Raw genomic sequence first — 15,438 nt, forward strand, 5'->3', positions numbered from 1 at the left:
CTTATTCATCTCTGTATCCTTAGTAACTAGTATCCTGCTGGAGACACAGCAGGAGATTAATGAATGCTTGTCAAATTATGCAATATTACGTTTTGTTAGTTCTTTGCAATGAAGGTGACATAGCTGTGAGATGTGCTAGGGAAAAGGATGCCATTAAGATAGTAGAAACATTCTCGTGGTGCTAAGAAATTAGACCTTGGCCTCTATGTCAATAGCTAACCTCTACTCAGTGAGTCATTTGTGCCATTCTGTTGGCCTTGAGTCAAAAGCTGCCATCATACTAACAATTCAAAAAATAACCACTTTAAATGTAAAATACTTAATTTAAGATATTTAATAAATAAGATATTTTCTGCTAGTATGAGTGGCTAAAAGTTATCTTAGGATAATGCTGCTCAGGAGTTGCCAGGGTTTGGGCTGTCAAGTTACAGATTCATCTCAATAAAATTCACCAAATTTTGTTGGTCTCATCTGTGCCAGAAACCGTGGCAGTGGTGGGAATAATCCTCAGGCAGTTTATAGATGAAAGGGGGAGGATAAGTACACAATGTCCCAGACTGGACAAGTATGAAAGGCTTGGGGAGTACAGCTGAGAGGCAATGGAAAACTGACATCTGTATTAGTTTACTACTTGCTCCTGTTTTGAAGAGGTTACTTCCTATAATTTGACCCCAAATTTTTCCATGCTGAAATTGAGGCGGGAAGCCCCATAAAAAGACCAGCAGGACCCGTAGGCAGGGCTGCTGCTCTCCTCCCACGAGCATCGGGTTCCCTGGCCCAGAGGCTCTATCTCACTTTTTGCCTCTTAAAGTGGCTTACACCTAGAATTCTACTGGTTCCCTGAGCTCACTTCTGATTGGTTATTTCCTATTGGTTATTACTCTCACTTCTGATTGGTTATTACTTTCACTTCTGATTGGTCCACTTCCCTAATTCTGATTGGCCCATTTGTAGTACTTCATTTGCACGGAGCTCACTCCTGATTGGTCTATTTCTACAAAGCTTGTTCCTGGCTGGTCAACTTCTGTTGTACTTTATTTGCATATGATGTTGCAAAGTGTAAAACTGGCAGCCTATAAAAGGGCTGTGTAAATCTACAGACAGGGCCCAGAGTTTGAAGTGTTAACTCCTGTGGGCCTGCTGGCGTAATAAACCTGAGTTCTCCAACACTCCGAGTGCTGCTTGGTCTCTTGCCTGGATCCAGGTTGCTGTCACAACTGAGCTGTAACACTGAGCTGTAACACATTTTTCCGCAACAAAATTATCATGTGACCCCTTTAAAAGCAACACGAGAGGTGGTGAGAATTCTAAAGTTCAAGAATTAACCTTCCCTAGAAATCTTCAGTCATTTTTTTCTGTCCATTTCCAACCTTTCTTTCAAAGACAGACGATGAACTGATCATCAGCGTACATCTCCTTCATAAGGAAACTTAGTTCTTATCAGTGTTTTCATTTGTGCAAGCTGCCAAGGTTAAAGCAGCAAACTCGTATATATTTAAAGAGCAGGAAAAAAATAAGCACAGTATTCGACGTAGAATACAGTTTGCTACCATAAACTAGCTACAACTCCAGCACTCTAAGAAGAATCTCTCTTTCCTCTAACCTCCTTGTCTCTATTCATTTTATCATTTGCTTAAAAGCAATTTCAAATCACTAGCTGCTGCTTATGTTTTCTCACTCAACCAAAAGCCAGGAACCATGTCTTACTGGGTCTTTAAATTCCCTACGAGCTGATAGTTGGGCAAATATTAGATCTTAGCGAGTGACAGGTGCAATGTATACAAACAGTTCTGGGCTTTGAGTAGAACATTGTGTCCATCTCCTGGCTGATTAGCTGTATGACCCTGGGCGGGTCATCTAACCTATCTGAGCCTGTTTCCCCAGCTATAAGGTAGAAGCAGAGCACTCACTTTTAGGGGCCACTGGAAATACTAACAAGATGATGCATGTCACAGCAAACCATTGCAAACTCACAAGATATATTGTCATCCTGATAAATACTTACTAAATTGAATATTTCACTTATGTCTGTTGTAGAGAATCAAATAAGGCCAAAAAATACTATAAATTTCAGAGGTTATTTGTCTTTGAAGTGAACAGAACAAGTCTGTGGGAAGTTATTGCTGATTTCTTAATGTGAAAAATATGAACCCATTCAGTATTATTAAGCCTTTTTCAGTTCTATCATATTTTATGGTATCAAATGATTATTCCTATTTTTATTAAAAATTTTCAGTTTATAAATGTATTTTGCATAATACCACATTAGGAATAAAAAAATTGATGCACTATAATTATGTAGAAACAACTCAACCACAGGTTGTGTCAGATATAGGTTCTGAGGCCTCAATTATCATAAAGAAATACTGTAACCCTCATTATGTAAATGTATCTCAGGAGACAGCATCTTTGTGTACATGAAGGGATTTTATAATAGTAAACAAAAGAGTATGAATTTGAAGAACAAGAAAAGAAATTTCACACTATATTCTCTAAAGAGTTCTCTAGGCTTAAACAGGATAACTTTGAGACGTTATATTACTCTGGAATTAAACGTACAATAGAAATAAGGATGTGCTACATTTGCATAAAAATAAAAAGTTATTCTGAAAGGTCATCTTGCAAGATCAGGTTTTTGTATGGTGTGGAAGAGGCAATGTTCTGAGAATCCACTGGGAGAAGCAAATTCATAAATATTAATAAATGGAAGCATCATAGATAATAAAATACAAAGCAGCATGTGACTTTGGATGGTTTTCATTGTCACATATGTGGTTGATGTTTGGGTAAAGTATCTTATTATGAGCTGGAGGCATGCAAGTTTACTTATACAGATTGTATTCTGCAAAATTTCATTTTTGAACTTTTTTGAAACTCGTGGCATCACAAGTTCTGAAACTTGTGTTATTAAACAAGGGTTTTTTTTTTTGGTCTTTGATCACTACATATTCTTAACCTGCAAGACTCTCATTATTCCTCACCTAGTTGTTGCCTTGGTCTCTTTACAGAGACCTGCTTCTTGTCTCAATTCCTCCAAACCTTCCTTCATATTTCTGCTAGAAAAATCTTTCTATAGTACTGCTATGGTCATGTCACATCTGCTCAGAATAGTAACAAGACTCTCCATTATATAAGAACTAAATTAAGCTACTTTTGTGGCATTCAATATCCCAAATAGTCTAGCACTTACTACATTTTCAGCTCCACAAATATTATTTTCCAGCAATATCAAGGTATTTGTGAGTCCTCTACAGGGATACTCTCATTTCTCTACATCTTTGCACTTGCAATTTTTATACTACTATATTGTAATGGCTTTATCTCTTGGAATACCTTTGTCAGACAAGTTCCTAATTATCCTCCATGATTCAACTGTCAACTTTGCATGCCTTTTCCTATTCACCAAGTAGACTCACAGGAAGGCAGACCCATCTTTATGCTTCAATTTCATTTACATACACATTCCTTAAAGTCGCTGTTACACTGCACATTGATTTGGAATCATTTGCTTGTACACCTTCCCCATTAGTCTATGAGTTCCTGGAGAAAAAGATCATACATCCTCATCTCCACACCCTCAATATCTTTACAGTGCCTGGCACAAAGTAAGTATCCAATGCATGTTTGTTGACTAGAAAGATCTCCTATAAAGTGCCTGTTGATTAGTAACTCTGCATTTCCTCCTCCTAATCAACAGGCATAAAGTTTCACGTAAGCAAGACGAATAAGCTCTAGAGATCTGTGTTCAACATTGTACCTACAGTCAACAGTACTGTGTCGTATGCTTAAAATTTTGTTAAGAGAGTAGATCTCCTATGAAGTGTTCTTAACACAATTAAAAAACAAAACAAAACCAGGACAGTTCCATAGTTCATGAGTGACTGGCTAAATCAATCGGAAATACTGAATCAGTTAAGAGAAGAAAAGTAGACTTGTAAAACTGAATGGTATCTTGGAGGTTACCTGATTCAATCATTCTACCTTACCCCTAGCCTCCTGGACACGGACACACACACACAAACATTAAGGCCTAGAAGAGGTAAGTAATAAAATCTTTCCAGGACTAGAATCCACATTTCTCAACAATATACTGTCTTTCAAAGACTGAAAAGCTGCAACAACATATTTCTCAAATTTTTCCCCTTCTCTCCATTTGTTCCTGGCAGCAAGTACTTGAAATTTCTTGCCCCCTAACAGGTGTCTCCTATCGTGGCTTGTCCTAACATTGCTGCAAGATCTGTAAAGTATAAATTTGATGTTTTTCCTCCCCTGCTCAAAACTCTTCAATGTCTCCCCATTACTTAGGAGATAAAGAATAAAATCTTTAACCCAACATTCAAGCACCACCCCAGCATTCAACCATTTGATTCTGATTTTTAATTTTTTTCCCTTAATGTAATATTTAATCTGATCAAGTTCAACAATTCAACTAATTGATTTTCCTTTGTGTCTCAATCCTTTGCTCTGCTGGTCCTTGATGATATGGACATCAAGTATCATTCAAGACCTAGCTCAAATGCCAATGAAACCTTTCCAGAGCCCTCCCAGTAGAAGTCATCTCTCACTTCTTCTCTTCCATGTTTTATTACAACTATTTATGTACATAGTTCACCTCTTCCCATTAGACTGTAAGCTTCCTGGGGGAAGGAACATGCTTGATTCCTCATCATAGTACCTTGCCCTTAAATATTTGTTAAACCAACAAGTCAATGGATATACAAGAATACTGTGTCTTTTTAAAATATCTATTTAAAAAATCTACCAATGATGTTACTTATGCTTTCAGTTTTTAACTAAGAAGATAAAACATAATGACTATGGAAAGGCTGCTTTAAAAGGAATTTTTAATTTTTCAGTTATTTTACCTATATCACATTTGCAGAACTGCTGAAAAACTTTTCTTCAAATCTCTATTCTAAAATACTGGTTTTATAAGTATCTAAACTTGTTACAGTCAATTATGGAATGATAATACTTTAGGAAGAAAAGTTTGAAAAGTCATTTCGTTTCATCTCATTCCCTCCTCTCCCAATCCATATATGAAAAGTCTCAGAACAAACTTACGGTTACCAGGGAGTAAAGGGGGTGAGAAGGGATAAACTGGGAGTTTGAAAGTTGCATCTCTTGGAGAGTGATGGAAATGTTAGGTACCTTGATTGTGATGGTGGTTTCAAAGGTGTATACATTTATCAAAACTCACCATGCTGTACATCTGAAATATGTGTAGTTTACTGTACAGAAATTGTACCACAATAAAGTTGTTTTTTTAAAGGTTTCAGGAAAATAAGAACTTATTCTATTTTAAGGATCTCCAAGATAAATTACACAGAATTCCTGGTAATTCATTCTATCTCTTTGCCCTCTCTGTCACAGTATTCTTCTATATTATTTATGCAATTATTTCATTTTATCTCTTGAGAAGCAATGTAGTATAGTGATTAAGACACATGACTTCTGAAGTCAGACTTCTTGTCTGCTTGGAAGAGTTATTTAACCACTCTCTTACTCAGTTTTCTCATCTATATAATGGGAATAATAATAGTATGTATTTAATAAGGTTTTTGTGAGAAGTTGATGAAATAATATAAAGTATTTAGAACAGTATCTGAAACCTAATAAATGATGTATAAATGTTGCTATTAGTATTATTTCTTCTTATTTTCCTCTGAATAGAGATAGATAATAGTTTAATAGTCATTCATACCTGAAGGTTTTGAATAAATGAATCTTTTTCTAGACTGAATAATTCCAGCTCCTTTATGCCATTTTAAAAATCAAACTAATTTTCAATTTTTAAAAATTCCTCCTTTGGTCCTTCATCTTAGCATAGTGAAGAGTATTTTTGGCATTTTGCTATTACAAGAATTTTTGAACTAAGTCTCTAAGTCCCACCTATTTAACACCTTTCTTTTTAGTGCCATCCTTCATGCTAGTCACAATGGGCACATAACTGCATAAGATGGGCAAGAGGCCTGCCTTCATGGAATGTACAAATTCTTACTTACAGGAACAAATTCTTTTTACCATTAACCAAATTACTTACCACTCTTTCGAATTCTTTCTTCCAATACGTCAGCATGTCCGGGTGGAAGTTTCTTACCGAAAATCTCAGCTGAACGGAGGAACATAGCTTCAACTGCAGATCCTTTCAACAAAGCAATCTGATCTTCATGGTCCAATGTCTGAAATCCTGAATGAAAATGATAATCAAATCAGGATCAAAAACTATGAATGTCACATAACAGTATTCATCATCACCATCATCCCCATTGATAAAACATTACCATAAAGTAATTTTAAAATTGAGTAGTCAAGTTGAGTCAATAATTATCTATTGTACTCCTCCAAATAGAAGCTACTTCTATCTTCACTGAGCAGGATTTGTTGAACAAGCTGGGCAAAAGAGGATATCAAGTCCACTCCCAAACATTTGTTTATATATTATGGCAGAGATAGGCTGATTCAGATGAAATAATCCTCAGAAAGTGGAGGCAAAGTAGATTCTCTTTGAGCCATTATTTTAGTCACATCTAGTCACATCAGAGAGGGTCAACTCTTAGAATGGAATCATCCACAAGCCAGAAAAAAACTTACATGTTCTCAGAGGTTTAAATGAATATTTGGCCAACTCATGAATCTTTAATCAGTGTGAAGAATGGGTAACATTCCCCCCATCCCCAGCCAAAAAAAAAAACCACCTAACGAGGGCCATGTTGAGGTTATCTGCTTTGAGCTCAGCTCTGCACATGCAGGATAGGGAAAAATCAGATAAATATGGGAAGGAATTGATGACCTGAAAGAATATAACATTGCCTGGAAAAATTCAAAGTCCTTATGCAGGCTTATATGCTACAGTCTCCAGCAGCCTCTCTGACCTTGTTTTCTCCTTCATTACCTCCTCCTCAATCATGGTGCTCTAGCCACTCTGACCCCTGGCTCTGCTGTAAACACACAAGTCTGATTTTGCCTCAGGGTATACACTCACCCCCAGCTATCTCCATGCCTCACTCCTCACTGTATGCAAGCGTCTTCTTCAGGGTGACCCTACCTAAAATAGTACTTCTCAGCACTCATCAGTCCCTACCTGCTTTATTTTTGTCCACAGAACTTACCACTATCTGACATGATATTATAGGTTTATTTGCTTATTTGCTAATTGTCTGCCACCTCTCCTGGAGTATAAACTTCTTGGGAACAGAGATTTTGCCTGTTCTATTCAATTTTGGACCCCAAGTGCCTGGCATATGATTGGTATCCAAGCATTGTTTGTTGAATAATTTAACAATGACTAAATGAATGAATGGGAAACAAATACAAACTCACTTGCATATATGTCCACACACACACACACAAACACAAATGAGATAAATTAATGCTATCAGGGTCTAAATGCCCTAGGAAAGCATTAAATAGTGATGGGAGTTTAGAGAAGAGAGTAATGTTAAAGGATTACAAGTCACTATCTTAGAGAATTTGAGAGCTCCTTTGAGGGCAGGAGCCCTGCTGAGTCTCCAGCACCCTGGACAGTGCCTGGCAAAGGTTGTGCTCAACGAACTACTGAAAGGAATTACTCAACTGAGTCACAGAATACCCTTTCACATTGGTAATACATCACTATTACTACTACATATGCTAATGTTGTCATTTCTATAATTATTGTTAAAATGAATTTTTTCTTTCCCAAGGTTTTTTTGCCTTTTATTTCCCGTTGAATTTCTTGTTTTTTCCTTCTACTTTACTCATTAAACATGCATTAATTGTACTCTTTCTCTCCCTCAGGAACTCAGTTAGGTACTGGAAATGAAGAGGTGTGTAAGATATTGCCATTGCTTTCAGAGAATCTGCCTCCTTATGAATAAGATTTTTTTTGTCTTCAATTGTTTCTTGGTTCAATACCAACTGACCATTTGAACTGAAAAACTTCTCATAAACAACCAAGAACATCATATTCTCTCTTTCCAAATTCTTCCCCCAACATTTTTCACCCTTGTGCAATCTCATTTTTGATCAAGATTGCCTTCAGCTAAATTAGCATATAACAAATTAAGTTCCTCTTTCATTGTTAATAAAGAAATGAGAGAATATTACTGTTTCAATGATAAGAACTTTCTCCCAATGTTTTATGACTTTTTTTAAGCTTATGTCTATTCATGACACATTTAATAAAATAATAGCATAATGTGGGCAAATTAAACTGTCTAATTAAAATCCTACATCAGAAGTCACCTTCTGTAATTTAGTATTACAGTGTTATGCTGCTATGCAAGGTATTTGTTATACTCTACTAGACCATGGGGTTCTAATGTGCTAACATATTTTTAAAGAATTGAAACAACTTAAATCTATGGCTTAGATAGCATTGAAAAAGTGACTTGAAAGAATTGGGGGGGGGCAGCGCTGGGAGATAATAATCTTGAATTTCTGTTTCTATATTGATACCATCTGAATGACTATGGATAAGTACCTCTCCCTCATCTCACACCTATAATTGTTGACCAAGCTCTACCAATTTTTGAATCTCTCTTCATTTTGTTTCCTCTTCTCCCTCTTGCTGTTGCTTTATTTCAAGCCCTCTGCCTGGACTGGCACAGTAGGATACTAACTAATCCTCCATGCCTCCAGTACCTCCTGGTTCAAATCCACCTTATACAAACTCAATAAAACTCTATAGCATAAATCTCACCATGTTTCTATCAAAAAAATTTAAAAAGCCACCCAAAACTCTTTACCATTCAGGGGATAAGGGTTAAATTCCTTATTTAGGTCCTTATCAGTCTGGTGCCAACTTACGTTATGTCCAACCAAGACATTATACTACGGCCACACAGAATTTTCTCTCCCATCTCTAATAATCCTATTCTTGTTCATGCCTCATTACATTTTCACAAGCAAATCTTTTGATTTAGAATGCCCCTTCTCTTTCATACCACCCAGAAAACTCCTTTTTTTCTTTTAAACCCAACTCAAATATTATTCTTTCTGAAGCCTCTCCATCTTTCTCAGATATAATTAGGAACCAATTTCTCTCTGTTCAAACAGCACTTTGTGTATTTTTTTCTTTTATTTTAGCCTTTAATCACTCTCCTTGCAAGTAATTGCTAGGTATTTAGTATACAGTAGGTACCAAAAAATGCTTACTAAATGAATATAAGGGATACATGACAACTTTGCAAAGTCTCAATTTTTTATTCTATCAATTTGGAGAATTATTATAAACAATTAAAATATCCTGTCTGGCTCTAATATTTCATGTGTATAGTAATTAGACACATTCATTTAAAGCAGATGTGAGATGATTTCCACTTTAAAATGAACAGAATTGCCTCTCAATGTCACAAGAATGTTGCTCAGTGTAGCAGGGAAGTGACCACATGTAAAAATACCTGGCAGTTTTTTTGTGAATTCTACGAGAATCTGTACATGACTGGTAGCCATTTCAGTTAAAATGAGAAAATTTTCTTCTGCACTGAATTCTTCTTTTAACTAAATTTTAAGAAAAAAGAGCAAATGATTAATAAGCAGGTAGAAGGAGAAATCAATATAAAATTATTAGACCACAGAATCATATTTAGATAATAAAATTTAAGACAAATAAAATTTATGAGCTCATGTTTTTCAGATCCTTGGAGAACAATTACTATTACCAAGCTAGACATGAGACTTCTTACTCTTTGTTTAATGTGCTAAAAGTTTAAATGTATAACATAAATTCTAAGCCCTAATCATTTTAAAGTAAGATAATCATATAAAAATTTCATCTTGGGGAGGGTATAGCTCAAGTGGTGGAGTGCATGCTTAGGATGCTCGAGGTCCTGGGTTCAATCCCCAGTTTCTTCCATAATAATAAATAAACCTAATTACCTCCTCCCTCCCCTTGCCAAAATAAAATAATTAAATAATACAAGAATAAATAAATAAATAAATAAAATATTTTAAAAATTTCATCTCCAAAGTAGTAAAAGCTCTATAGCAAATACTGACTTTCAGCCCATGTATTTTCAGCTATTGTACATACAATTTTATTTGTTATTTCCTGAGGCATCCTCTGCTTGCTATATGAATCCATAATATAATGAAGAAGATTCTGTTGATCTGGGGTGAGTTCAGTTTTCTCCTACACTGGCAAAAAAATAAAAGGTGTTAGGGAGGGTGATTATAAGGCATTTTTTTTCTATATGTACACTCATCTGGAGTAAACCACTAGCAGACATTGTTGAAAAAAGCCATAAATATGGCAGAAACTATGTGCTCTGTTATAATTTGTAATTGTTTTCTCTGGGTCCTTGTTCCAGCCATATCACATTTTACTAAATTTGTACCAAGTAGCTAATTTTCCTATCTATAAAGTAGGAATAACAAAATATTCCTCTCATGTATCTCTTGTGAATAAATAATAAGCTGAATATGAAGCCTATTGGATCCATTCACAGAGAAGTTAGTGAAAGTTCAAGGTTTAAACATAACTAAAGACAAGTTCCCACATAAAAAATGGAGAATCCATGTAAGTATGGTCATGTGGAGCACGAGTCAACCAAATGCAGCCTAAGAGCCAACTCCACCTGGTTTTGCAAACTTATTGCAATATAACCATACTCATTGTTCACGTATTATCTATGCTGCTTTTGCAGTAACATGGCAGAGTTGAGCAGTTCTCATAGAGACCATGTGGCCAAGGCCTAAAATATCTGGCCCTTTACAGAAAAAAGTTTGCCAACCCCTGAAGTAGTGAGTCATCAATCTGGACAATTCAGACCCAAACACCTCTTTCACCCTTAGTAGCATCTTTTGATGCGTGTGAATAATTGTGTCAACTTTTTGCTTCCTTTACCAGTGTTATCGATGAAGCAATATGGCAAAATAGTGCAGTTGACCCTTGAACAACATGGGATTTGAACTGCATGGGTCTGCTTATATGTGACTTTGTTTCACCAAAAACGTACTACTACACTACAGGGTCCACGGTTGGTTGAATCCGCAGAACTGAGTTTACTGGAAGGCCAGTCTGAGAAGTTATATTTCAACTGTATGAGGGTGGGCGCCTCTAGCACCCGCCCTTCCTCCTGTTGCTCAAGGGCCAACTGCACTTTTTCTATAAAATTATTTTTTTCTGAAGTGAATACAAAATAACATATTTGCAAAACTAAATGTGAATGAAGTTTTCTCTGTCAGTAGTATAATGAATATTGAGAAGGGTGTCACTTGAACAATCATGGACTATTGGTTTTTCAACTAATGGCAAATTAAAATTCCTCCAAATGTCCTATGCATTATTACAATGTGTTTAGCTAAACCTCCAAGATGCTGTTCCTCTATTTTGTCCCAAGTAGCTCAAAGGATATCCTGAGTGATCTGCAACCTCAGTGGGAAAGGCCTTTCTTATTGACCTGCAAATGTGTATCCATCCTGTTTCATCCCTTGATAATGACTAATCCAAAAGCCTCTATTGAGTCCACATCCTTTCCAGTCTGAGCCTCCCTTCTCAATGACAGGGAAAAAATGGTCATCAAAACTCAGTTTGAAAAGTTTGCTTTATACCCCAAATGATTCCACTGGTTAACCCTGGGAATCAGGAAATGGAGTAGAGTCAGGAAGATGAAGATACATGTTTGAAGTTTTACAATGAAGCAGGTATTATTCTCTTGATGAAAAAGCAAAGAAGAAACCCACTTAATGCACACTTGAAATGAAATTCTGCTTGTGGCGGTGGCCCTAGTATGAAAGCCCCCTGCCCATGTAACTATATTCTAGATGCTCAGCGGCCCCTGGCTCTGGCAGATACCATAGCCCGTCATTACCCTGCATGACTTAGTTGTCGAGGTCACTTGTCGCAAGTCACGTCCTTCACTGTCCTCATTAATGGTCTGATCTGCGGTCTGATCTGCATGCTGCTTCACGTTTTTCCTCAGTCGTTTAGATTTACATTGAATTTCAGTTAACAAGCCTGAAAAAAGAGAGACTTCACCAACCACGGAAAGTCCTGCTGGGTGTGTGATCACGAGACTGCTGAGGTGTAGTCGGCTCAGAAGGGCTCCTTTGCCATTTGGCACAGAGCTAATTCTAGCCCGACTGACATTTTAAGATTTGGCCTTGAACAAGAAACGTATCCTCTGTGAGTCTCAGTTTCTTCATTGGTAAAATGGGAATAGTATTTACCCCACAGAGTTTTGTGTAGATTAAATGTCACCAGGTTACTTTCTTAAAATGAGCTTTATGCATAGAATTTGTAACAGAAAAGCATTGTACAAATGCAAGGTATTCAATAAAAAAGATGAATGACACACTCCCTCTTCCTGGTCTACGGGGTCTTGAAAGCTAGTGCTTCAAAACATGGAATTAACATTATTTTTCACTGATGTTTACATAACTGTACCATAAGAAGTATATTCAATTTCACATTAAACACAAGAGTAAGCATGTTGGGTAAAATGATGTCAATATTCTTCAGAGAAAATGTTAAGTCTTGTTAATTTTCAGCACTGTATAAATTATTGAGAATCTAGTTAAAGATGAAAATAACTCAAGGGGACTTTGTAATTTTCTTTTGAATAATCATACAATATCATTGTGAATTTATACTTAAATGGAACTACTGAATAACGTGCAATAATCTCCCATGTTCCCATTTAACTTCCTCATTCTCTCAGTGTCAGTGAAACTAAGTTTCAGGAATTTCTTTGTCTAGGGCATTTATTTTATAGGACCATACAAAAGCTCCTGTATCTGTTACTACATGAGTTTGTGTTCATAAATAATATTATAGACTCTTATAGGAGAAGCCACAAAGAATGTCCTCAGGGCTTTGCTGGAACAGGTTCATATTTAAGTGATAAGGAACATGACCCACCCAGGATGGAGTAAGGGTTTCCACTGCCAGATTGGATTCCAGTCGCAGCCCCTACTGCAGTCTCTTGTTTCATAGATGCTAAGAGGAGATTGTGATCGGCCGCTATAAAACTTTCATCCATCCAGAGCTGGATTATTTACACTGACCTATTTTTTTCCCCCTCCTGTACGCATTATTTCTTTGGGTCCATCCCAGTTGCCTGCAGTTCGGGAACAATAGAACTGGAGTCACCTTCCAGAGGCTTTTATTTCATGTGGCATTCCCTCTCTGAATGTTATCATCTCCTTGGTGACGTTTGTTTGTCTATTTGTGTTTTGAGGAGGAACAGGACATATCTCAGAATCTGAGTGGTCTGTAGAATTTGCAGAATAAAAAATTAATATGTTATATACTAGCATGCATTCCAAACTTTGATGAAGATTACGGTTTCTCACAAAGCCAGCAGTTAATACAGTGTCTCTTTATCTGATTGAAGGACCAAATTATATTAAAACTCGGAGTAGTTAATTTCCTGTGTAAACCTATACAGATTGGTTCAAAGCTGCACCAAGAAAAGGAATCTTAATAAAATGACTTGGTTTAAAAATCTATTTAGACAATTCAGAGGCAGTTATACCTTATAAAGCATTCTCAATTTTTCCCACAACTGAATTTTTATGCTAATTGAACAGTAATTAAGAAGGATATTAAATCATGCTTGGGGGAAACTTTTGGACTGTCATTCTTTGTAGCTTATTAAAACACATTACTTCAGCTGTATATTAATGTCATTTCACTTCACATATAATTCATTGCAACAATGAACAACAAAACACAGCTGTTTTTTTCAGGTAACTAAAATGCTCTTTAGCTGACAGTTGGGACAATTTCAGTGGTTCATTACCCTTTTCAAGAACTTAGATGACTTAGTAAGTCCCTTCTTTAATACATGACATATCATTCTAATCGTGTGAATTACCTGACGTCTGCCTCCTTAAGAGATTTTTAGTGGTATTTAATTGCTTGATGCGAATACCTGTATACATACATTCAGCCAACATTCCCATCTCTTTGCATTTCCTGAGCCGACACTCTTGGCACTTCCTTCTCATGTACATGTCCATCACACAGTTGCCTCCATTTTTACACTTGTACACGGCGTTTTTGGTAATGCTCCTCCTGAAGAAACCTGTGGAACATAGAAAAGAAGCCTCCTAACAACTTCTCAGAAAAACACACTAGGATTGAGAGATGCCAGATCATCTTCTCACGAACCCCTCAGGGCACCCTGGCCACCCTTGAGCATACTGGTGACAAAGGTACTTTTACCTGCCCTGCATGGTCCAGATGTCTGCTGGTTTTAATTTCTCTCAAAAATAAAGACACATTTGAATTACAGCCTCTCTTAGGAAAAATCATAATTTGTTCTTAAAGATAGATGACTTTCACTCATGTATCTTTATTGGGAGACAATTATGTGCTAATGAGCTCTAGGTGCTGGTGGTGCAGAGGTGAATAAATTATTCCTTGTCCTCTTACAGTTTACAGATTGGTTCAGAACAAAGAGATGCAAACAACCAGACAAGTGAAATTCCATGTTCCGGGGCTGCGCTGGGGCAGAGACGCTGACTGAATGATCAGTTCTGGATGCAGAGGTTAGACTCGGAAGTGAATGTTGAGCCACATCTCAGGAAACAAGCAGCTGTTTTTCAGGCAGAAAGGGAGAGGTCACATTTAAGATTTCAGTTCAGTACTTATACCCAGCTTGGTATAATGATAAAAATGCCAACCTTGGTTTAAGAGCAAACATCTTCCTGAGAGGATGTAGACACAACTACAGCTGCTACAGTTTAGCTCTCTAGAGCTAGGGAGGAGACTGGCTTCCTTTCTGCTTCTCCTCTTCCTCCCCTGTCCATGGAACTACATGGCCATAGTTCCTGACACTTCCAGAGTCAAGGTGGAGTGGTGAAAAAGGAGAGGATTGTCAGGGGCAGGGGAAGAAGTGATAGGAAACCCCTCATGTAACCGAGCAGGACCCTACAGGGCTTTTCCCAGCACACCCTTCCTGCATATCCTCTGCTTTAGCTCCCCAGAAGTACCTAGATCTTAGTACTGATCTGATGCACATTTCCTGAGTCATTTTATGGAATGTGAAAACCCCCACCAAATGGAAGATGTTAGCTACTTCCACCAAGGACTGATAACGTTAATCCCTGTGACACCGCCTTGTTACCTCACCAGAGAATTAAGCACGTGCTGATCACATACCTTCCCCTCACTCACCTGGCCTTTAAAAATGCTTTGGTGAAACCCTCAGCAGGGAGTTCGGGTTTAGAGCACGAGTGAGCCTCCTTTACAATAAATGCTGCATTTTCCTTCACCACAACCCGGCGTCAATAGATTGGCTTTATTGCACATAGGCAAGCAGACCCAATTTTGGTTCGTAACATTTACTTGCTTGGTGTTGTTAGAAGCTGGTTTGTACCTAGCAAGTTTCTGAAATTTCTCCCATGGGTTGGGTTCTTTTGAAAGCTCCGCCCACCACTGGGATACTTTCCTCCGCAGTTCCTTGATGAGGCCCATGGCTTGTATCTCCTTCAGCATCTGAATATTTG

At 37.2% G+C, this 15,438-nt stretch overlaps 1 protein-coding gene across 7 annotated transcripts in view; it reads right to left on the bottom strand.

Moving 5' to 3' along the window:
* NR1H4 (nuclear receptor subfamily 1 group H member 4) overlaps positions 1-15,438 on the bottom strand; it is a 102,224-nt gene that overhangs the window by 6,474 nt on the left and 80,312 nt on the right. For 5 of the 7 annotated variants that reach the window (XM_072973175.1, XM_072973176.1, XM_072973174.1 and 2 more), the window contains 5 exons: positions 13,860-14,012; positions 11,796-11,941; positions 10,016-10,114; positions 9,384-9,483; positions 6,044-6,190 (listed from right to left, as the gene is read on the bottom strand). In XM_072973175.1, coding sequence (XP_072829276.1) covers positions 6,044-6,190; positions 9,384-9,483; positions 10,016-10,114; positions 11,796-11,941; positions 13,860-14,012 — 645 coding nt within the window. The remainder of the gene's footprint in view (positions 1-6,043; positions 6,191-9,383; positions 9,484-10,015; positions 10,115-11,795; positions 11,942-13,859; positions 14,013-15,438) is intronic. The other 2 variants (XM_072973179.1, XM_072973180.1) reach the window with 1 other exon arrangement.

Source organism: Vicugna pacos, chromosome 12, assembly GCF_048564905.1.
Source record: "Vicugna pacos chromosome 12, VicPac4, whole genome shotgun sequence".
NCBI lineage: Eukaryota > Metazoa > Chordata > Mammalia > Artiodactyla > Camelidae > Vicugna > Vicugna pacos.